Source organism: Dysidea avara, chromosome 7 (genome assembly GCF_963678975.1).
Source record: "Dysidea avara chromosome 7, odDysAvar1.4, whole genome shotgun sequence".
Taxonomy (NCBI): Eukaryota; Metazoa; Porifera; class Demospongiae; order Dictyoceratida; family Dysideidae; genus Dysidea; species Dysidea avara.
Window position 1 is genome coordinate 26,661,024 of NC_089278.1, and position 23,874 is coordinate 26,684,897.

General features: G+C 36.9%; 2 protein-coding genes across 4 annotated transcripts in view; both read left to right on the forward strand.

Moving 5' to 3' along the window:
• The first annotated feature begins 957 nt into the window (after nt 1-957).
• Nucleotides 958-11,915, forward strand: LOC136261824 (uncharacterized). Of its 2 annotated transcripts, none has more exons than XM_066055895.1 (9): nt 958-1,232; nt 3,943-4,252; nt 6,168-6,390; nt 6,856-6,941; nt 7,020-7,162; nt 7,218-7,360; nt 7,410-7,690; nt 10,697-10,783; nt 11,644-11,915. In XM_066055895.1, the coding sequence occupies exons 1-9, from the start codon at nt 1,143-1,145 to the stop codon at nt 11,718-11,720; spliced, it is 1,440 nt and encodes a 479-aa protein (XP_065911967.1). In that variant the 5' UTR covers nt 958-1,142; the 3' UTR covers nt 11,721-11,915. The 2 variants fall into 2 exon arrangements, with proteins under 2 accessions (XP_065911967.1, XP_065911968.1); XM_066055896.1 differs by having other exon boundaries at nt 958-1,184.
• A 7,540-nt stretch (nt 11,916-19,455) lies between these two features.
• The window catches only part of LOC136260946 (uncharacterized), a 45,154-nt gene continuing 40,735 nt past the window's right edge, over nt 19,456-23,874 (forward strand). For both annotated transcript variants that reach the window (XM_066054866.1, XM_066054868.1), the window contains exon 1: nt 19,456-19,689. In XM_066054866.1, coding sequence (XP_065910938.1) covers nt 19,570-19,689 — 120 coding nt within the window. In that variant the 5' untranslated portion in view covers nt 19,456-19,569. The remainder of the gene's footprint in view (nt 19,690-23,874) is intronic.

The window sequence follows — 23,874 nt, forward strand, 5'->3', positions numbered from 1 at the left end:
TTTAATTGTACAGTGGAACCTCTCTATCATGGACATTGTGAGACCCAGAATTTTTGGCCACTTTTTGCTGTAATATATTTCCTTTTTCAGAGGTAAAATGTATTGACCAGACCAGTTAGGAACAAAATTTTTGTGCTTATTATGGACGTTTATTCTATTGTGTCCTTAATTTGGGGAGTTTGTTAAGGTAGGTTCCACTGTATGTACTAGCTAGCTATAGTGTTTTTACCCCTAATGTTTACAGCAGCTGATCCAGGGTTTATCAAAAGGGGTGAACCAGTATATGGAGTAGGGATCTGTGCCCCCCAGAAGCTAAAGCTTTATACAGGACAAAACATCTTGATCATACTGCTTTTATGTGGACTACACTGATCAAGAGTTGTATAGAGTGACAATCATGCCAGCAGATTATTATTATTATTATAGGCCTAAAGAATGGCATACACAAGATCGCATGTATTTCATTTGCAAGATATCCTTAGCAGGCTAAATGTACCAATGCAACTGTAGATTTTAGGTGACTGTTCTATTAGAGTATTGACTGACTGCTCTATTAGAGTATCTCGATCTTGTATAACACGTACACATACTAGTAATTATAAGGTCACCTCGGAGGCCACAGTGGAACGGGAAGCTATGTCGGCAGTGGGGCACTTTGTGCCTAGCCCTACGCCTTCTCAAAGATCTCTATGATCGAGTCTATGATAAAGCCAGTGGGGGACCACTTATGGCAGAGGGGGACCAACTGTGGCGGCGTAAGTTGTCCGGGGGGGACAAGTTGCAGTGCTGCAAGTAGTCCGGGGGGACCAAGTATGGCTGCTGCAACTGGTTCGGGGGGGACCGGTTGTAGCATGACAGATCACGTCCCATTTTGGAATTTATTGTTGGATTCCAGTTTGGCGGGGGAGTTTGGTGGTGTGTAGCTAAAACGGAAATAGCATCAAACTAGCAATATGATAAACAGTACGTGCTTTTGGAAGCCATTTCACCTTCAAAAACAATCTGAAGTTGTGTATACTAGTATCTTTACTCGTAGAAGCACGTCGATCACTCAACTACAAAACTCAATAGTGATAAAACTTATAGCTTCCGCCGCGTGGATAAAACTGAGTTGCCGCGGCTTGTAAAACTGAAGAAGACTGATGGAGAATTTACAAATGGATAACGAACGGAACAACAATGCTGTGAGAATTGGTCTAGTGTACTACAAACCTACAAAAATAAGTTTACACGTAAGTGCCTGCGTATGTACATTAGGCCGGCCAATCACTGTATCAAGGTATCAATCATTGGGTAACTTTGGCCTTACAATGACTTTTCTGCTTATGTCAGTTCAAGTGCTCTACTCTAATTCGTAAGTCATCATGTTATTGTACTTCAAAATCATGAAATGTCTAAATGATGCTGCCTCTGCCAGTATAATGGCTTCTAGAAGAATTTTTCTAGCAAGGGAATGTAAAGAGTGGCACACTAATTAGGTTAAGTACTTGTGCATGTGTATATATTGTAGCTTATAATTTATTTTTGTATTTTGTTCTTCCTTGCCATGCCCACATTGGTTCCATTCGTGGTCCTGATTGTGGTTGCATGTTGCCCGAGGATTCACATGCTCACATGTACACTTTTGTTTGTTGTACATATCTTCATCAATCATGATGGTTTCTTCTTGTGCTGGTGGATAGCGGGCTATGTTGTACCATTGATGTAGTTATGGTTGGCAATGAAAAAATAACAACCTCTATAGTTTCTCCTGCAACTCTGGGTGATCAATCCTACCCAAGTCTACATCAAAACAGTAGGGTAATAATACAGTAATTCCCCTTGCTGTTTCTGTAGCGCACATAAATTTTTTTTTGCGATTTTTCAGGTTTTTAAATAAAATGGGCAGCAGCATCAGCAATGCTGTTTAGAGTGCTTCAGTGTTTCCATGAATGGTGCATTACATGGTGGTCATTATATTGTCGAAAATGGAAACGTATTCTTGATGAAACGGATGCTGCGAGTTTCTAAATCATAGCATGAGCAAGAGCATCAGCTTGCATTGGCACGTAACCACTGTAAAACTCCACTTAATAAGGTCTAAAAGGGTGCCTTGGAGTTAGTAAACCAACTTCGTTACATGAGTTTTAGTGGTTGAATTTTCATTGCAGACCCGTCAAGTGCTGTTTTAGCAAAATTTGAAGTACAGTGAATCACCTTTTAAGCAAGTGTATTTTGTAGAGCACCTCACCCAATAACCCAAAAAAGCACTGGACAACATTCTAGATGTTCCTGCCCATTTTTATGAAAATGAGCCAAAATCCATCAAAATTTATGACACGGCTATATTCTAAATGGAAGGCATTTGGTTGCTACTGAACCCACCATTTAAAACTTGACCACTGGTAGGCGAGTTACAAGTTAATCCAAAGAGGGTCGATTTTTTCATTGTCAACCCTAATATAGTACGGCAAGTAGTACAGGTACATACTATTTTATCTATGGTTGTACCCGCTCACATGTAAGAATGGCTGTCCCTGCCAAGTGTGTTGAGTTTGAATTTAAAATCAATCATCAATCAATTAGCCATTGTGTGTACTGCTGCATGCCATAGCATTGAAACTATATAGGTTTGCCATACTGCATTCATGTAGCTTTATGTGATCTACGTCTCCTGTACTTGCAATGATCTTCTAATACTGAGAACCCAGCATCTGCAATCTTTTTATTTAGTTTGCATTGGTAACTGACAGACACTTTGATATATAACTACTATGTATTCACTTACAAATGATTCTTTTTGTGCCACACTAGCTATAAGTGTAAGATTATACCTATGTAATACATGTAGCAACATACGTACCACTTATAGAAACTGACCTCCATGCATTCACTGTTGAAATAACATTTTCATTGGCACATGGCACTGCTATGTAGCAGTAATTATTCAGGCAATTAATTGCCTGCCTAAATGACACCAAGTTTCTGACTCAATTAAGAGTGCTAAATATAGCTGTAAAAGCACTTTCAATTAAACAAACCACTTGGCAAGCAATTTTACTCTTTAAAGTGTAAGGAATTTATATTTTAATAGGGATGATATAAAGGGAGGCTGCTACTATACTAGTGGACATTTAATCCCTATTCAGTCTTGGCTATACTCTGTGTATGACTATAATGTCCACTAGGTGTAGATGACCTCACTGGTTTCCCTACTCAAATAATGTAAAATTTCTAATTTTTCTTCACACTTGTTTGTTTACTTTTAAAAACATAATTTGTGACTGGTGAACCAACGCATACACCATATCAAAGGAAAGAATGGCACCAGCCAAACGTTACAGAAAGTTAACTAAACAATTTAACTTACACCTTAATTACTGGAAAGCGATGTTGCTATTCCACTTTGTTTTCAGCTTAGTTTCACCTGTTATATGGCATTGCAAATGAAGAACAGTACAAACCACCTCTGCTATAATCCAGCAACTAGAGTCTGGAAAACGGAACACTGTGATAAACTTTTAATTAGATCACAGTGATTAAATGGCTGCCTGAGTAACTGGACAAGTAAGCAACAAAGCCATAGTAGAAAGGACATGCTCAATTGATTAAAATATGGGATGAATTGAAAAAAAATCCCTAACTATTAACTGCTAATCATAATTTATTTCAATGAAATTGTACCTTCGAAGAAACTCACAGAATAATACATCACATTGATCATGTTAATATCTTTATGTCACCCTGTAGGGTTCAAGAAGGTATAGCGTGTAGATATGACTTGAAGTAATTAAGAAACTTTCATGCTTATATCTGCTACCTAGGTCTTGTATGTGCATGCATGTGTACATATCTGTGTAAATGCACATTGTTACATGTGTGGGTGCTTATGTATTGTGGGTCTAAATTTTAATGTTCTATACAGCTTTAACATTGATTTTACATTTGTTTATTTTTTTGCAGCGCACTCAAAAGTACTTGTGTGAGTTGTACAGAGAAGGAAGCTATCACCCAAGACACCTGCAACTTCATGAAGTACCCAAGTCTCCATCACCAACATCATACACCATGCCTCATAAAACTAAGCTTATACCACTTGAAGAAGTGTTTAAAATTGTGGCAAGTAAAGTATTGGTAAAAGGGAAACACCTATTCCAAATCATGACTTCAAAACAAAATTATTCTTTTGGAACAGATACCTCAGATGAAGCAGAAAAATGGATAAAAACACTAAATGAAGAATTGTTTGGATTACCAAAAGCTGGTGTAACATGTACGTATGTAGCTAAGCGAACAGACAAACACTACATACTGCTTTGTGTGAAGTACTGTACCAGTATAAATTATATAGTGAAATCTCACTTAGTAGCCACCTCTGAATCAGTAGTGAGGCCACCTCATTGTAGTGGCCAGATCCAGCAAGTCCAAACATATTTTCCATTATGCAACATGTATTTAATTTTGCCTTAATAGGGCCACCTCATTATTAAGGCCAGTGACCACATACTACAGGACAAAACTGCTAAAACTAATACAATTTTCCCTCAGTAAAGAGGCCAAATGAGGAGGCAGTCAAGGTATCACTGTAAAAGTCGCTGCTCTTAAAGGCATATTTTCACTACTGAAAGCTATACCCATTATTCTGGCAGTATACTTTTCTAAGCATAATGTCTCAAGTAATGCTGGAATAATTAGTACAGTGTATATTCCTACCTTTCTCTGTGATAAACTCTACATAGTGTGTTTAAATCAATTGTAAATATTGCTGTTACAGCTAGGCATGGCTGGTTTGTTGAAAATTGAAAACTTCATAATAGGTTTGTTGAAAACCTCAATAATAAGGCCATTTTGTTTTATGGCCACATTAATGAGGTTTTCAGTAATATGGCCACCTCAGTAATACGGCCACTTATCATGGGTCCTATAGGTGGCCCTATTAATGTGTATTTTTACCCAGTCACGTGCATAAGTATCACTTTTAGCAAGAGTACATAATATAATAATAAATTATGATTATAATTTATTATTATGACACATGAAGAAGCCCTATTAATCAAAATTACTATTATGTTACACCAGTTTTTTTATTATTATGTACTCTTGCTTTTAGTATAGTGGCACAACCCAAAAATTGTGCACTTTTTCATAAAGCCATGAAGGTGATGAAACTTTCCACATAAATGGTAGTCCTCAATACATGTATTTTTAGATATAGTGCCATCGCTGATTTGACCTTTGGTGACCTTTACTGCCATTTTTGTACAGAAAATTGATCATTTTGTCTTTAACTCCCTGAGGCAGTAATCAGCTTGTTAAAACATGGTACCAAACAAAATATCTTGCTGATAGAAACAACTTGGTTTTTATTTGAGGTCAATAGATGATTTCATTCTTAAGTTATGAGTATTTTTATTAGTTGCAAAATTTGATAAATTTATGCATAATTATCTGCCCACAGGTAATTCACACCTCGAGGGCAGGTAAATTTATCAAATTTTGCAGCTAGTAAAAATGATCATAACTTTGTAATGACATCACCTATTGACTTCAATTAAAAACCAAGTTGTTTCTATCAGCAAGATCTTTTGTTTGGTACCGTATTTTAACGAGTTAATTACTGCCTCAGGGAGTTAAAGACAAAAATGATCAATTTTCTGTACAAAAATGGCCGTAAAGGTCACCAAAGGTCAACTCAGCAATGGCAATATATATAAAATTACATGTCACGAGGATTACTATTTATGTAAAAAGTTTCATGGTTTTATGAAAAAGTGCACAATATTGCCAATATTGGGGGCTACGCTGCTATACTATTTAGTTTGTTCAACTTGAAATCTTGTTCTGGCCACTGGCTCACTGTTACATATACGTATAAACAAATAAGTGGGAAGTAACTGCTGTTTGCTATAGACTTTGTATAGAAGTCAACAACTAAAAAATCATAATAGTTATAGCAAACTTGTCTTGTTTCAGTCCCTACTGGGCATTTGTCATTTCATAAAATATACAATTATGTCATTTATGATGCATATACTGTATGGCCAGTTCACTCCCAATACCATTGAACTTCTCATTTCCGCCACTGTTAACTACATGTGCTACTCAGCAGCCAGAGATTGTAGATGTACAAAGATTACTGCTCATAGACTTTAATAGCATCAATCCATTGTGTAACATATTGTTTTTAGATCAGTACAGAGTCAAGGTAGAACAAAGCTGTACAGGGAGTACGCCATATAATGGAGACTATTTGCTGAAAGTGTATGATGACATGATCAAGTTGTTTACCCCAAATGGAATAATTCATACTAAGTTTTCTTTTCTGATAAAAGATATTTATGAGATCAAATATCAGATAAGTGACACAATGCAGAAATTTGTAACTCTCTCAGTCAAGAGTGTCCTAACAGAGTAAGAAGTTCTTGTAAATTATGTATCTATATTGTCAATAATGCTTGTATATATACACAGTAAAATGTGTATAATGATGTTATCATATGAAACATATTTTATGTCATTTAAAGTGCTAAAACACTGTAAAACACCATTTTATGCATTTTAAATAGCATCAAACTATGTACATGCATAATCGGGTAGGTAAGAATGCACATAGAAAAAGATGACTCATATGCATACATGTGTTTGTGTATCTAACCTATTTGTGCTATCACACAAGTGTATTTTGACCAAGCCTGTAAGCACAAAGGGGATTTGGTAGGTGTGGATGCACTGCCTTCATGAAAAGGTCCATGATTTTACCATAAATGGTTGACCTCCTAGACACTCTAATAGAGTAGTCAAGTACTCTAATAGAACAGTCAGTTGTTTTACTGAAAACTATTCAGCAAGATGGTACAAAACTGTTATATTGATTAGCTCCAAAGTCAGAGATGTTCTGATACTGAATGTGAAAAGTGCAGTAGAAATGATAAAGGTGATTAACCATAGGAGAAAATTACAAGGTATGAACAGGATTGCATACAGTACTTACAAATCAGTTGAATTTGAAACTTACTATGCATTTCTACCACATAATATAGATGATGTGTTACAAATTGATGAACAGTCAACAATCAAATTTGGTGATCAGTTAACAGTTGATGATACCAATTCTTCAACTGCTCATCACTCAACAAGCAAAGAACAGAACTACAATCAAAGGCCAGATCAGTACACTACAGAGGTTAGAACATGCACTGAACTGTTAGAAAGTAAAAAATCCATACTTCCTTGCACAGAGCGATGAAACAAGCCATCATGATTTGGTTGCGCTAAACCATGGTGTACAGAAATTTCTAAAAAGGAAAGGAATAGGTTCACAATCTTTACCACACATTTATTATGTGCGATCTGAAAGACAGATAAGTGATGAATTATTAAGGTGATTGCATTAGTAACTGTGTATTAATATTATAATTATTTGGTTTTAGTGAGTCATTTGAAAAAAGATCACCCCATCGTCAGTCAGCTTTCAAAGTGAGAGGTACAACAACAGCAGATTGCAACTGGACCATCGATGATAGACCTCCTGCTCAACTACCACCAAGTGAAGCATTAGACTCCATACCTGAAGACCAAGTAAAAGAAACTGCCCAATCCTCGTCTACACTTCGTCCTCGTTTAGTGTCATACGATTCCAATGATGATCCAAATTATGCGCGTGTACGAGACTTAGGTGCACTTCTGTGGCACTTTGATATATCTAAGAAAGGTACCAGTAATTATACTGTCATGTACAGCACAACGGGCTTAATAATAAGTTGTATTTAAATTGGAATTGGATTATCTTGGATCATTTTTGACAAAAATTTATTGTTTCATATAACACTTCAGAATATTCTATTAGAGCAGCTGTATAATGTAATAAAATATTAATGTGCATGGCACAACAGCATCAATGACAGCTACAAAAGATCATATGTGACTAGATTTTGGAAAAACGATCCAAATCGCACATTAGAAGTTTCGAGATAAACGGTTTTAAAGAATTCAGCCAGCATAACTCTCCAAGGATAGCAAGCATGCGTATGAAACTTACACTAAAGATGCATCAATCTGTTACCTTTCAGACCACTTCCAGTATACTTGTAGCTGCTTGTAGAGTTTCCCGCCAAATAAGATAGAAAATCTGAGCTGTTGGATGAGCAAAGTAGTATCATAAGTGCTCACAAAGGGGTGGGGTGGGGGGTGGTGGGGTGGTGAGGTGGGGGGTGGCGGGGTGGGCAAGGGTTAGACTTCAAAATGTAAGATTGGAGTCCAGAGACGAGATTACAGGGCTGTGCTGGCACCTTAGTGGTTGATATGTAGCAAAATTCACAGAAAAAGCATCTAGCCTACATTAGCAGGCTGTCCACCAGTAAACCACTGATTCTTGCCAAGCCAGGTCCTTCACAAGGCCTAAAACCGCCATTCTAGCTCTACACACCCCCCAGAATAGACGTCTGTTGAAACCAGCCTCGAGTAGTTTGAGTGGTACTGAGTGTCAAAACTACTAGTACGATAGTGTAGCTATCCAATCAAACTAACACTGATGATGTTAGTTTGATTTTGCCTTATGTGCGATTTGGATCGGTTTTGTAAAATCTGGTCACATATTATGGAGAGCTGTAAAGACCATAAAAAAATTACTTAAGTTATTACAAAACTCATTTGGGGTAGAGGAATTAATTACATCAGGAGGGAGTTGGTTCCATAATTTAATGGTTGATGGGGAAAAGGAAAATTTATATGCATCAATTAGAGTCATTGGTTGGTGATAGTAGCCACTCCTTAAACTTTAAAAGTTTTGGGGTATGATCATCTGTGGGCACAATCAAATCTGCTAATTATTTTTGTAAAAAAGTACTTCTTGCCTGTAACAATTGGATTAAGAGAAGACAACATGTTAGTAACACTTGAAAATCTTGAAAAATCACTAAAGCAAAATCTAGCAGCAATTATCTGGATTGATTCTAGCTTGTTTATATTCAACAAGGTGTGGGGTCCCAAACAGATGCCGCATATTCAATGATTGGACAAACGATAATCTTATAACAATTATATCAATTTTAATGTGAGCATATGTAGGACATTCACGTAAGTTAGTTTACTTGTTTGGCCTTGTTGGTATTCCTCTGGACATGTTCATTCCATGAAAGGTTGCTTGAACTTGTTACGCCAAGGTATTTCGTGTGAGCAACTTGACCAATAGGTACAGCTTTAATGCAGTAATTGAAGACCAACAATGGGGTTCTTCTTATTGGTAATTCCCAAAAATTCACATTTTTTGGGGTTAAACTCCATCTGCCAAATGTGTGTCCAATGCGCAAAAACATCTAGGTCTTCTTGTAATACTGGTACATGACAATCAGTTTCGGGCTTTATAGTAGTAGGAGTAGAGAAATACATCATTGGCATACAACTTTACTTTAGAGCATACTCGAGAAGGTATATATATATATATATATATATATATATACAATAAGAAGAGCAGTGGGGCTAACACCGTGCCTTGAGGAACTCCCGATACAGTTGTACACATGCTATAGAAATCTACTCACAGATATTCAGCTGGCATGCCCCAACTTAGCTTTGCAAGCCAGGACCACTTATGGGTTGTCTATTGTCTATGCCATTATTTTAGTAGGTATAAGTGCCTGCGCCTTATACTGAAAGCTAGGACCTTAGTAGGTATAAGCGCCTGCACCTTATTCTGAAAGCTGAGAACTCCTCGATCTGGCCTATGACAGTAAACTAGGATGGATCTCTACAATTACATAATTTCTAGAGCACTTGTACAACAGTACATTGTCTATAATAATTGTAGCATGCTCCGCACATGTGCTTATAAATGGATAAGCACTATGCGAAGACCATGTCTGGGCCTAGAAACAAATACTATTGTACAGAACAATGTTAGTTATGAAAATAACTGTTGTATTGATGTAAAAGTGTATTATGAAAATGTCTGTGTCCATGTCTGTCTATATCCACCTTTTCCAACTACCCAGTGAGAATCTCAACCCACACCCAACCTTCCCTGACCTGACAAATGTCTGACCAAACAAGGAAATGGGTGGCAATCTTGCTAATTGGTTGGTAAATGCCTGATGGCCAACTGTTATAATCACCCCTGTAATATACTCTAATAAAAGTCAGCTGGGACAGCTCTTGATTATCTTGACTTTGAAAGAATAACTTTGAACAAAGTAGGCTCAATTTTTAAGCACTGCTCAAAAGCTATCATTGGCTCAAGCCGGTAACAAAATTAGCTATGCAATAGTTAAATGTATATTGTGAATGCACTTGTGAAGTACATGCACTGAAGATTTGCATCTTCTTTCCATCTCCCAACAAATCCTTGATGTATTACCATTATTGATGACTTATCTTAGGCTAATTTGTTTGTAATAATTATATACATTGGATATAACAATAAGAATGTTTACAATATGTTGCTGCATGGAATTTAAGTAAAAGATACATTATACTACTCAAAATAATATGGTGCGAAACTTATTGTTTATACATCCTTGAATTGCCTCCATCATCCTTCACCTCATTAAAATGAACTCTACATAGCAACTCTGATAAACCGAGTGCGAATATAATTATGTATATATATATTCCCTACAAAATTTTATACCTTTCAAATTAAATTTTATGTCTATAGCATAATAATTATAATGGTTACAATGTACTGTAAGAGATAAGTGTTACATGTTGTGTTGATCTTCAGGTAAAACTACTATGACAGATCGAAGGGAGAGCAATGGATATGTTATTAACAGTCTTGATTTAGCAAATTCCCAGCAGTACTTACAAGGTATGTTCAGATCCGTATACGGTCACACTTTGATATGTGTATTATGCTATAGCTGTGTGAGTGTTTGTCTATTTGGTTTTTTACAAAAAAATGATCTTTTAGGAGGAGATTTTTGATAATTTAAAGTATTTGCTTGATCTATAGTTAGTACTTCAAACATTAAGTACAAATACAAGTATATCCCCAAAATGATTATTTAATTTGTGGAGTGTATCAGTTTCTTTCTCCTTTGATCCATTTATGTATATTATTACAGTACATCCGTAATATGAAGGCACTTCAGATAGACTTCATGCACTTGATTATATGTATAGATATATCTGATAATGGTGAATAAATTGCATCACAGAACTGATTTATATGTTTCCATCGAATGCTCTATTTAGAGTAATAGGTGACTGCTCTATTAGAGTAACCCAATCTCGTGCACTCCCATATTGTTTTATATAGTATTTATTCTTGCATAATCTTTAACACAAATTCTACTAAATCAATGCAAGGTAAGTTGGCTTATGGCTAAAAAGAGATACAAAATGTGACTGGGCCTGCAAAAATAAGGCATGTGGGCACAAACTACACTCCATCACGTAACATGTCATATCTCATTATTGGGATAGAATATTTATATTCTGTAACTTGGATTGAAAGCTAAATGTTTACTAACTGCTGAAAATTTCATGGCTACAGAGTCATGGAATACAAAGTTATGACACATCAAACTTTGAAAAAGTAGGCAATTTTTATGTGCTCACACACGTCCTATTTTTGCAGATCCGGTCACAATGTTGTACAGTATATCAATAATTTACATCACTCAATTTATTTTTTAAAATTATTTTTATGAGAATATATATTCACAGTGTTTGCGCCTGAAGATTCCCCTAAGGAAGAAAACATCTTATCTGTTGATGATGGTGGGCTAGTTTCAGACAAGTGATGGATCACTAAGTGGACATACATATAGATATGCGGTGTACAGTGGTGTATTGTGTGTGTAACTGATTGTGACTTTGTATGTGTACCCTACACACAATGTATATAGTATAGTTTTAATCTTGTACTCTGTGTTGTATTGGTCAGTAAATAAGTTTATGCCATTACATATACACATTAACATTGACAATACTACTTACTTTGTGGTGATGATCGTGTGTAAGTTTTTAGAAGACAAACCTAGGTGCTTAATTACATTAACTTTACACTTTTAAGCAGTTTACACACATATGCAACTTTTGCTACAGTTATAAGACTACTGTATATCCAGGTAGTCACATTCAGCTGAGTGGTCGAGCTTCATTAAAATGTAAAGTGGTGATCCAATCAATTCCCAGCAGTTGCTGTTTTATATCACATTCTCCTGCTCAAAACTGCCACCTTATCAAAAATTTAAAATGGCAACAAATAAAATCTAAGTGTTGCACAATAATATTGAATAATGATGGTATCACCTGGCGTGCAGTGTTCATTTAATGCAGGAAATTATGTGGTAAGATATTTTAGGAGAACAAATCTCACACAGACATAAAATCATTATTATATAACAATAGTCTGCTTTACATTGCCAAGGATCTTCAAACTCCTGTGGTATTTGAAGCTCATATCAGCAATTGATCATAATGTGCAAAAACAAAAAGTTCTTCTCTATCTCTGTACTGGCAGCTACTGAACAATGTGGTTAAGTATTTGGATGCTGTATAGTATTGGATAGCATGTTATTATTTAGTTTCTTGATAGCTCCTTGCTGTGCTTTTGTTGATAGGGAGTACCCAAATATATGAAAATTAAGATCAATGTGATGAACAAAAATACTATTGCAGGGCATACTCATGAAAAAATCTCAAAAGGGGGGGCAGATTTAGTAACAGATCACATATGAAGGGCAGATCCTATAAAGCTGCTGACAGATACTGAACATAATACAATTGAAAATTTAGTAGTTACACAATTGTATGAACACTTATACACAAGCTAGAGTACATGAGTGTTAGTGAGATGTATCCAATATTGAAGAGTGACCATCTCTTGTCTGGTCTCCTTATACAAAGCAATGTCAACACCCAATACACCAACAGATGATAAAGGTTTAACAAGTCCATCTGAAACACTGTGGGAAAACAGACAAAGCACGCATGGATGAGTTAGTTTACCTTCTATGTGATGTTTGTGTATTTATTGTAATGGTCGCACAATTGGAATATATAATCAACTTCATCGCTTCTGCATATGCAACTCTACTAATTATAAAATGAAATAATGGTCTAGTCAATTAGTTGGTGAACTACTTCTTTAAAATGGTTTTGACTGAGCAACAACTACCTGACACTGACTGGGTTAAGATCAGCCCAACGTCAGTACTATGGTTTGGATGTCAATTTGTTGATATGGATCCCAAACTGATGCTGCGTACTCCATGATGGGACGAACTATGGTGAGGTAGGCAGAAGCCTTAACAGAAAAAGAGCAGTTACACAAGATACATCTTAGAAAGTTAAATATTTGAGATGCTTTGGTTGCCATTTTTGTAATAAGGTTTGACCAGGACAAAGATTTATTTAGTAGGACACCCAAATAGGAATGTTCTTCCCTTAAATCTAGAATGTGGTTATCTAAATGGTAATTATGTTGAACTGGGTTAGGTGACTGGGAGCACCCGATAAGTATGCACTTAATTATTTCTTTGTTATGCAAGACTCAAATATGAGTGTAATGTATATCAAGTTAACGTACACGAACAAATGAACATAAGTTTGATTAACTTTTCTTACACTCACCTATTATAGCTATAATAGTTTTAAGTATCTATTAAACAATTGCAAACAAAGTGCCTCTAATTACGCATGCCATGTGGACCAAAAAACATAGTTGCATGCAAGTTTGTATACTTATAATAGCTACTAGACAACTTAAAGTTATTTTCTCTCGTACATCACGGGTAAATGCTGGAAACAACTGATTCAATACGTATACCAGACTCAATAACATGAACAGACATATAGCATTATGTAAAATACCTATAGCTGTGGTATACAAGGCAAACATTAGCTTCCTAGCTAGTATGCATGATAACCAATTTTCTGAATTAAAACTTCCTGAAAGCAGTTTCATTCAGTGATATATAATGAAATCTATTCAGAGAGACAAAATTTCCTTTCCTTGATACCTATATGTATAAGTGTAATTAAAATGTGAAAAATGTATTTCAAACAGCAATACAGTGTTTGGCAGGTTGATATTGTTTGTAGCTATGTATATAACAAAGCCAAGCAATTAATATGCAGTGAAGTATGCCTACATTATCTGAGAGTTCTTTATGGAAAATTTAAGACTTCCTTTCATACTTCCATCACTCATGCTTTTTTGTAGGTTTAAGGGTGCTCTGTACAGTTCGCACAAGGCTTCCCAAGACATAGTCTGTTTTGCACTAAAAGGAATATTATGGTCACTTAATTAGCCTGTGATATGTTGATGCATTTTAGTACCTGTAAATTAGGTATCCCATAGCAACAAGCACACGCATCTTGCTATTCTACACCCTCTCACTTAAAGTAGAACTACTCTGTCATTTTTAATCCAATAGACATGAAGTTTTCATACAAGCTACTTTAGTAATCTTGCCAAAGAAGAGCATTTGCCATTTTGAAATAGCAAGTCCAGATGAATAACGTGGAAGTAAAGAAAAGGATTTCTGGGATTGTCAACCCGAAAGATAAATATGTGATGATTGAGAAGCAAAAAGACAAAAATAAAAACGCACAATGGTTTGTGCTGTTTAGCATAGTGTATCATAAAAGTATCAAGGCTCTTGTGTGTAAACTGTAGGACTAGTTCTAGTATAAAGGGAAAAACTGTAACTCATGTTATTAAGCAAATTTAGCAGTTGGGTTTGGACTAAACTGTGTACTACTGTTAGCTTATATCAAGTAAAAAAGTACAGAACATTTGCTAAAACCATTTGTAAGTTATAATAGAACAAATTAAATTTCACGGGAAGCCATATAAGTGGACTGTACAGAGCACCCTTACAGCTAAATGAATGGTTTACTATAATTCTTCCATAGCTGTGAAGAGTTTTACTTCATCATACCTCCAAAAGGTAGCTGTTACAGTGTGATCCCCTTCTTTTGTTGTGTCACATTGCAAATCTCATCTGCAAAATTATAAACATGTATATATGTCTATTTATTCATTATTGTTACTGGGCAGATGGCATTCCGATGCACCCAGGGAGCAAATAATGCCCCAAGGAAAATTACATACATACACATGATTACAGTACAGCTATATTAAGTTGTATGCCTAGTAATTGGTTAGTAAACATGTCAATGTTTTCCAACTGAATCACTGAAATTGGCAAGTTTTTCCAGTCAACAATTGTGACTGGATTTTGGAAAAACGATCTAAATCGCACATTAGAAGTTTCGAGATAAACGGTTTTAAAGAATTCAAGCCAGCATAACTCTCCAAGGATAGCAAGCACCTGTATGAAATTTACACTGAAGATACATCAATCTATTACCTTTCAGACCACTTCCAGTACTTGTAGCTGCTTGTAGAGTTTCCTGCCAAATAAGATAGAAAATCTGAGCTGTTGGACCACCAGTAAACCACTGATTCTTGCCAAGCCAGGTCCTCACAAGGCCCTAAACCGCCATTCTAGCTCTACACACACCCCAGAAAAGACGTATGTTGAGACCAGCCTCAAGTAGTTTGAGTGGTACTGAGTGTCAAAGCTACTAGTACGATAGTGCAGCTATCCACTGGTGGTGTTAGTTTGATTTTGTCTGATGTGCGATTTGGATCAGTTTTGTAAAATCTGGTCACAATTGTTCTTGGAAAGAAGGAGTACTGATAGTAACTGGTTCAAGTACCTGGATGGACAAAGTGGTTAGAGTGGTGGTGTCTAGTTGAACGTTGTGTGGTTAAGAAGTATCATACAGTATGATAGTATTGTATAGTAGGGACCACAAAGGAGTAGGCGTAGCCCATGAAATAATATCACCCAAAAAGCAGTCTCGATTTTCCATGATAATGATGAGGCAGTATTGGTTAGGCTCAAACAAGCTTTCAGATTGATCCAAAATGCTTTCAACAAGTTGCTACAGAATTTAAAAAAAATTATCAATAGAATTTTCTAGTGACCTGACTGACTAACTGACTGATGCCTTCAGACAAGCGTAACTCGATAACGGCTAAGGCTACGAGCTTGATTTTTTCACCGTTCGATGTCGCTTCGGCCCGACAGGTGCCTTTTGGCATACCACAGTACATACAATGCATTCTTCATGGACTTACCAGTGTCCTCCTTTGTGTCCCACTCATCTTTGCTGACAGCAAAAGGTGTCGATTTGGCGATAGCTTCCCTTTGTAATGGAAATTGTCTGTATTTTTCATAGTGGCTATTTTGATAGTAGAGGCACTTTTCAAACAGTTCTTGATTTGTATTGCTGTGTAACAGGTTGAACATAGCTGACAACGAAGCGTAATGGATACTTCACTTTCAGATGATTATTATTGATATAACTGGGGTGCGCGGCACCATTTCTTTCGGTATGCGTGGATTGCAGAGGTGCTTTTTGAACAGTTCTTGATTTGAAATGCTGCATATAACTGGTTGAACATAGCTGACAACGAAGCGTAACGGATACTTCACTTTTCAGATGATAATTGGGGCACGCGGCGTCATTTCAGATGCAGTATGCGTGGGTTCACCAGTCATAATAATTATTTACAAAAAAGTTAACATACAAGTACACAGAAAAATTTGGAATTTTTAACTAGAGTAGGGACCATAGCACATCAATAAAAAGTACTGAAACAAGCTGGAGTAGTGCACGATCACAGTAAAACAATAAGAAGTGTTATATCCCTACTGTGCTCAAGATACCATAATGGAAATGCACAGTAGGGATATAACACTTCTTATTGTTTTACTGTGATCTAATATTGTGCACTACTCCAGCTTGTTTCAGTACTTTTTATCGATGTGCTATGGTCCCTTCTCTAGTTGAAAATTCCAATTTTTTCTGTGTACTTGTGATGGTATTGATAAGCCAGATAAGTTGTGGATTCCCTTATAACAAGTTTTCAGTCTGCTAATCTTATGCCTTGATTCAAGAGTGGCCAGTTTAAAGTTTCTAACATGTTTGATACACTTTACTAAATCTGTCATAATCAGACATAACCCACTGGGCAGCTTTACGTTTGAGTTTTTGTTAGTCCCACTATTGTGTGCAACAGAAGCAGAGACTGGTGGCACTTATCACAGAAAAGACAGTCTAATTTTTATGCTAAGTGAGCATGTCTTTCCCCCATCTCTCGGTCAGTCTATCTGTCAACTGGTTTAAATTATTTACATCATCCATGTACATAAACAACAAAAGGGAAGGTTAAGATGTAAATGCATGACTTGCCTCAGCTGCCAATATAATATAATATAGGTATCTTTTGTTGTCCAACTTGATAAACCTAAAATAGCATGCTGCTTGCACATATACTGTAGCTATTCTCATATGACAATGAATGTCACATTTCTCCCATCTACATGCAGCTGTCATTGTAACAGATCAGTAAAGCAGCTGTCTATGGGATACCATCTACTGGTTTACATTTGTCAATATGAAACTCTTGTACATGTTAGTAATGATAAAAGTGACTCTTCACACGGAGTTCCCATTATATATAGGAACATGAGTATAGAGCTTTATATTAAATTCACTGACATCTATATATATATATATATATATATGGGTTGTAACAGAGTATAGTTTATGTATGAGATGCACCTATCCCATACAGTTTAATCCAAAAGTATTATAGACCAAGTCAACTTCAATTTTGGCTCACTCACCCATGATACATGCCGCTCAAGTCCCTGGCTCAAGCTGCCAGCCTGTATCACAACTTTCCTTTCTCTCAAACATACATGTGCTGTTATGCATGGCAACTACAATGTTACTTTGTGAGGACAGCGTATTTGGATCCGTTAGATACACCCCATGATCAGCCAGATTCATTAAGGTCCATCAGTAATGAGCTAAAAGTCCAGTGGCGATTCTAGACCTGACCTACAGGGGGGGCCCAGTAGGGAACAGCATAACTATTGTTGTTTGGCTATAGTATAAAGTAGAATTTTCAGTGGGGTCTGGGGGTGCAACCCCCAGAAGCTGCAGGATTTTTGCAATTTAAAGGCTTGAAAACAGCCTAAAATTTGTTCTAAAAACATGAAAAATGCTAAAAATAACAATGCCAATCTATACAGCAACTTTTCCCCAAGATTTTTAAAATAGTTATTTTTTAACAGGGGGGGCCTTGGCCCCCCCTGGCCCCCCCTTAGAATCGCCTATGGCTAAAACCACCCATTAATCACCCCATGATTTATGTAATTCTTGTAAACACATGTGTCAAATTAGAACAGCCTGCAATCCAACTCCCAACAGATACTGCCACCTTTGATATCTGGTTGTGAGTTGCAGCTAATGGTCAGCTATGTTGTCTTGCACCACATTTGAAGTTGCAAAGTTCCCAGGAGAGTTGTGCTATCCAGGGCAGCCTATAGGGAAGGCAACTGGGAGCCTCCAGTCATGGTATCCTTGCCCTACTATTTTCTCTAGGCGAATGGACATGGCTAGTGCTACTAGCTATGCTTCCATCAATTTAATTGCTAATAGGGTGGTCATCATTCTCTGATGTAATAGCTAACAGGTTATACTGCATGACGTACTTGGCAAATTCTTTGTATATCTCTCCTTGCTTCATTACTTTCTATAGAGTAGCTATAAACAACACTGCATTCTAAGAATCAATTTACATGATTTCTATTTGGATTCATAACATTACACAGACATCCTGTAAATTATTTAGCGGTATGTTCACTACTTTGAACTTAAGGAATTCCACAGAGTACCGGCATGTGTTTACTATTTATGCATCTTCCTAAGATATAAATATTCATACCAGTGTATATCAATTAGGTGCTTGGTGCATAGGTTCAGATTAAATTCAGTTTTCATCCTACAACTTAAACTCACTTTAATTCAGAAATCTATGATAAACTGTTTATGAATGGTTTTGCCTGATATGCTTTCCCTCAGGCCTGTCACTTGAGCTTTTCCATACATATGAGGAAACATTTAACTATAATGTATCATCTTGTATTGCTTATATCCTGTTTCCTAGAACTAGCTGGGAAAGTATACTTAACTATTATTTGTTTGGGTTATGTACTAAGTAATTTTTGCCACTGCTTTATAACAATGATTATTCACTAATGACTTGTTGTGTATCACTTCTACCTGATACGTAAATCTATCATTGTCTATTTATTAATGCACATGGCTATAGCTAATACATTCATTACTATGCTTTTACTATTGGCAAGCAAAAGTGTCAATAAGTGCAATGCTCACAATGATATATGCGAGATATATAGCTATATAATCATGGCTTCATATAGATAGCTATGCGTGACATGTACAGCAATCAAGCTCTACCTATACAATATGTGACCTGGGAGAAACACCTCTCTCGGTGGCATGCAAACTAGCTATATGATCATGAGAGCAAAAAGGAGTGCGAAATTCAGATTATACAATTAATTTAATAGCTATAATTTATTTATCATAGATAGGGGGTGTAGTATCTATGTAATAATGGTCCGAGTTTGACTCACGTGCGCACTGCATGACTTGCAACTGGCTATAAATTCTGAGACGAGATGAACTTTGAACGTCTGGCTCTTCTGATCTGTATCATGGCAATTTGGATTTCCCGGCTAGCTAGCTACTGACATGGCAAAGCATCCAGAGTCTATATGGTTGACATCGGTCACTACTCTGCCACTGAAACCGACTGGTTGTGCAGTTAAACTTGGCCCTGTGTATTTGTGGAAGAAGACACTATTCAGACAAGTGCGTAGTATACACTGTAGCTACGAAATGTCATTAATATTCATAATTGTAATCGGTTTCAGTTATGCATTCACCTGAAACCGAACAGACTCGCTGGTTGTTTGGTTATGCGCCTATCAATGTAATGCCCAACTATAGCTACCACTGATACGGGCTGAGGGTAGGGAAAGGTCGGGGATGGTGGGGGAATTGATCGCTAAATTTCCCTGACATAGTGGGGATTTGTCTTCGCTAAAGAAATTTACTCAGACAGCGAAGATGTGTTCTTTCGGTTACCATTATTCCACGGAACGGCACGGAACGGAATGGCATATTCCGTGGCATTATTCTCCGGAACGGAACAGAGCAGACATACGTGTCCTCCAGCGCATCAATTATAGTATTAGCTACTTGGTGGCCATGGCGTCCTGGAACGGCTAGATCTATAAGGGAAGTTCTATAGACTACATTCAGCTCTAAATCTATAGCTATCAGGCTGCAAAGCTATAACATAAAAACTAGTAGCCGCAGTATTATAGCTATGTCTGTTTTATTACAGCACTAATAAACTTAAAGTTGTTGGACCAGTCCCTAAGTCTCCACTATGTACGTAGCTATACAGCAGCCGATGTCTAATTTAACCTTGCTACATCGATTGATGCCACAGTGAAAAAAAACTCTTAAGAATACAGTTAACCGCAAAAGTTGAATACAACTATGTTGATAACACCAACATTATCGAGTAAAATAAGTGACAAAGTAATAGCATATACAGTAAATTAACACAATTAAAATACAGCAAATAAATGGTACAACGATAGACTACACGGAAACAATTACTAAATACTAACTAGTTTCAACACAGCTTTTACAACTCCAGTGTACATTCTTTACCTAAGGTGCTTCAACTGAAACTGGAGAAATGCATACATCCCCATGGCACCATTCTGAACACTCCAAACAGCATGTCATTGGAGGTTGATGTGGCATTATATAAGCCTTCGCTTGTCCAGTTTATTTAACTTTCAGATTTTTCTTCTTTTACCTCTGATTGGTATCAGAGAAAAATATTGTTGTTCAATACAAGATGAGAGATGGCTACACATCTTAGGGTAGCCAAATACTAATGTGCCAGGGTTTTCACCTAAACACAGGAGCACTGCATATGCAATGCCGAACAAACCACAATCATTACTTCCAGTCTGTTTATGAACATCTACAAAGTTCAGGGTAAATTCTGATTTGCTGGTGTACAGTAAACAGGCCATTTGTATTAGTTGTCATAAGAAAACATACTGTCAAAACCAACACATCTTTCTGGTTGAGTTACTAATTGTCACCCAGTGATTTCTGTTACTGTCATGTATAACTTGAGTGAAAGCACTTTCAACAATCAAATAACTCAATAGCCAACATCTTGAAATTTCGTTTGAACTACTTGTTCAATATTATATTGGTTAGCATTGATAATTGCAACATTAATCCAATCACCCGACAATACCACAGCTTTGTTCCCATCCATGAAGTGTAATTCATCAATCCAGGAATGGGTGTCTTCATCTTTGGATGATTCTCTGTATGTATCAGCAGTCTTTTATTTTGCAGGAGGATGCTGCTTCTTTTCACTGAGTCGTATACTTTTGAACAAGTTTTTGAAGCTTCATTGACAGGTTGACTCGATGAAGAGCTGTCCAAAAGGAGTGATCCACTGTGTGATGCATGAGCCTTCCTCACTGCACACTAGATGATCTGCATGTTGGAGCAAACATAATAACTGTTAACACAATGATATTAACTACAAAACAAGTAAGGAAATAGTAATCCTTTTTCCCCGCTAAAACATAAAAAATGTATGGTTAATTGTTAGTAGCAGAGCCCATATTAAAATGAGCTCTAAATAGAGTAGAAACCTGGTCAGCATGTTCTATATAATTTCATTGGTGTGAACCAAGCAGTCAAAGAAAAGTATTGAGAGAAAGTGGCAAAATGGGTACTACCATTAAATGTTTATGTATCACCACCACAATGTGACACTGCAGTGCATCAAAAAGCAATGCTATTCTTGTCCAGAAAGTAAGCAATGACATTTTTTTGTTGGCCTTGCCATTGTTTTTCTATCTAGTAAACAACTACAGGCTACCAACACTTCAGTAACTCCACCACAGGCTTAGCAAACCCATGCAGCACGAAAGAGATTTGATAAAATTTTAACTTAACTTTCAGCCACTAAAATTATCACCACTAGTGTTCATTTTGCTCAATTGATGGTAAATCCATTCTAAAGTTAGTATTAGTATTAGGTTTACAAGTAAGGAGACTCAAGGAGCCTGTAAAGCCTGATCGTTACAAAATTGTTGCATTTAAGAAGATTATAAAATTGTAGCTAGGTTTGGAACAGTCAGGCTGTTCCGTTGAGAGACAACATGTCAAACAAACACACTCACCACTTTTACTGATACCCAAAAGATTCTTGTCCACTCACGTAAGTTTTCAAATTCTGTGTTAGGGCCATACTTATTGCAACATACAACAGTACTAAATTTCTCTTTCATAAATCAAGCCAAAAGTTCAGTTTTCAATTGAGTGGCCTTTGTTTATAAAACTCTGAATCTTATCAAAATCACGAAGATCTGCTATAGTACCTAAAATGTAATTCTCAGCCCTTCTTAGCTCTGGTCTACCACACTGGTTCTGCCGTCCAGGTTGTTTTCCACTCTGGTTCTGTCACGTCATCCAGGTGGTCTTCCACTCTGGTTCTGCCGTCGGAATTGCCTTCCATTCTTGTTCTTCCTGCTATAAGCACCGTTTCTATAACTACAGCAAGACTGAATTCACCACAAAAGGACTTCTTTACATTCGTCACCAACTCATCTTCTTCATCTTGTGTTCCCTCGTGTTGTCACCTCTGATGACAGCTGCAGGTCACGTGATAAAATCCCACATTAGCATAATTCGAGGCATAATTATAGCCGAAAGACTAGTTATCGGCTACAAGAAACAGCAGGCTCATTTTGTTTGTCACAAAAGTTACATAGTACAGTGTTTGAAAGTGATTGAGGATATATCTAGGCGTTCCGTTCCGGAGAATAATGCCACGGAATATGCCATTCCGTTCCGTGCCGTTCCGTGGAATAATGTAAACCTGTTCTTTCAGTTTAGGAAAGAGTGTCTCGGGTGCTACTAGCTATTATGTTCATACTATCCACTCGAACTAGCTAACTCATCACTATAGACCAACGCCACACGACCGTACAAATCCCCTGTATTCCCGGGGTCTGCAGGCCGAGACTTGGTCGGGGTTTGTATCGCCAGTACTCCCCCAGTAGGTGGGGAATTGTAATTTTCAGAAATGCAAATCCCCACCTTCCCCCACCTCAGCCCGTATTAGTGGTAGCTAGTCGGGGATTACATTGATAGGTGCATTATAATTAGAAACTAGCTGCAATTGGCCCCGTGGTAGAAAACACTAATTTCAGACAACCTCGTTGTATATCTATGCAATGTGTAGCTCTATGAATGTCAGGGGCAGATTTAAGATTTTTTGAAAGGGTATAAGTTGGACAGGGAAATACGTAACTAGCCATACATTAGAACTCGCATTAGAAGATACCAAGCCTTCTCACAAGGCCCTAGTGGTAAGATTCATGTAACATCCATGGTCACATATCAAAACATTTGTAAGATAATCCCGGATTTCCGAATAGGTTTTATGCATGTTTATAGTCTTCTAAAGAAGGCACCATAACTTCCACGTACTACAAGGTCAAGGGGTCCACAACTCTGAAAATTCCTGTATGAGATTTCAAATCTTTGCGATTTTTCAAGATTTCAAGCAATTATGGCAAGATTTCAGAACATTTGAAATCGTACATATCTGAAATAATAGCATCACATGATATTTCGTATACGGAAATACGCGGAATTCTTTCTTGAGTCCTCTGCAAACTTATGGGGATGCTGGACGTAGCATACATGACGTTGCAAATATGGGAAATATACAGGACTTCACAACGATGAGATTTCAGATTTCAAATAGGAGAGATTTCAACAAATTTCAAAGAGGGCTGTATGAGATTTCAAGTGAGTTGCAGACCCCTTGTACAAGGTTTGGTTTATCAGATTCCTTGATGAAAGGCAATTTGATTCATGTATAAATTCTTTGTGTATATATTAGCGAAGGGGAAGCTATAAAGGAGCCTTGTACTG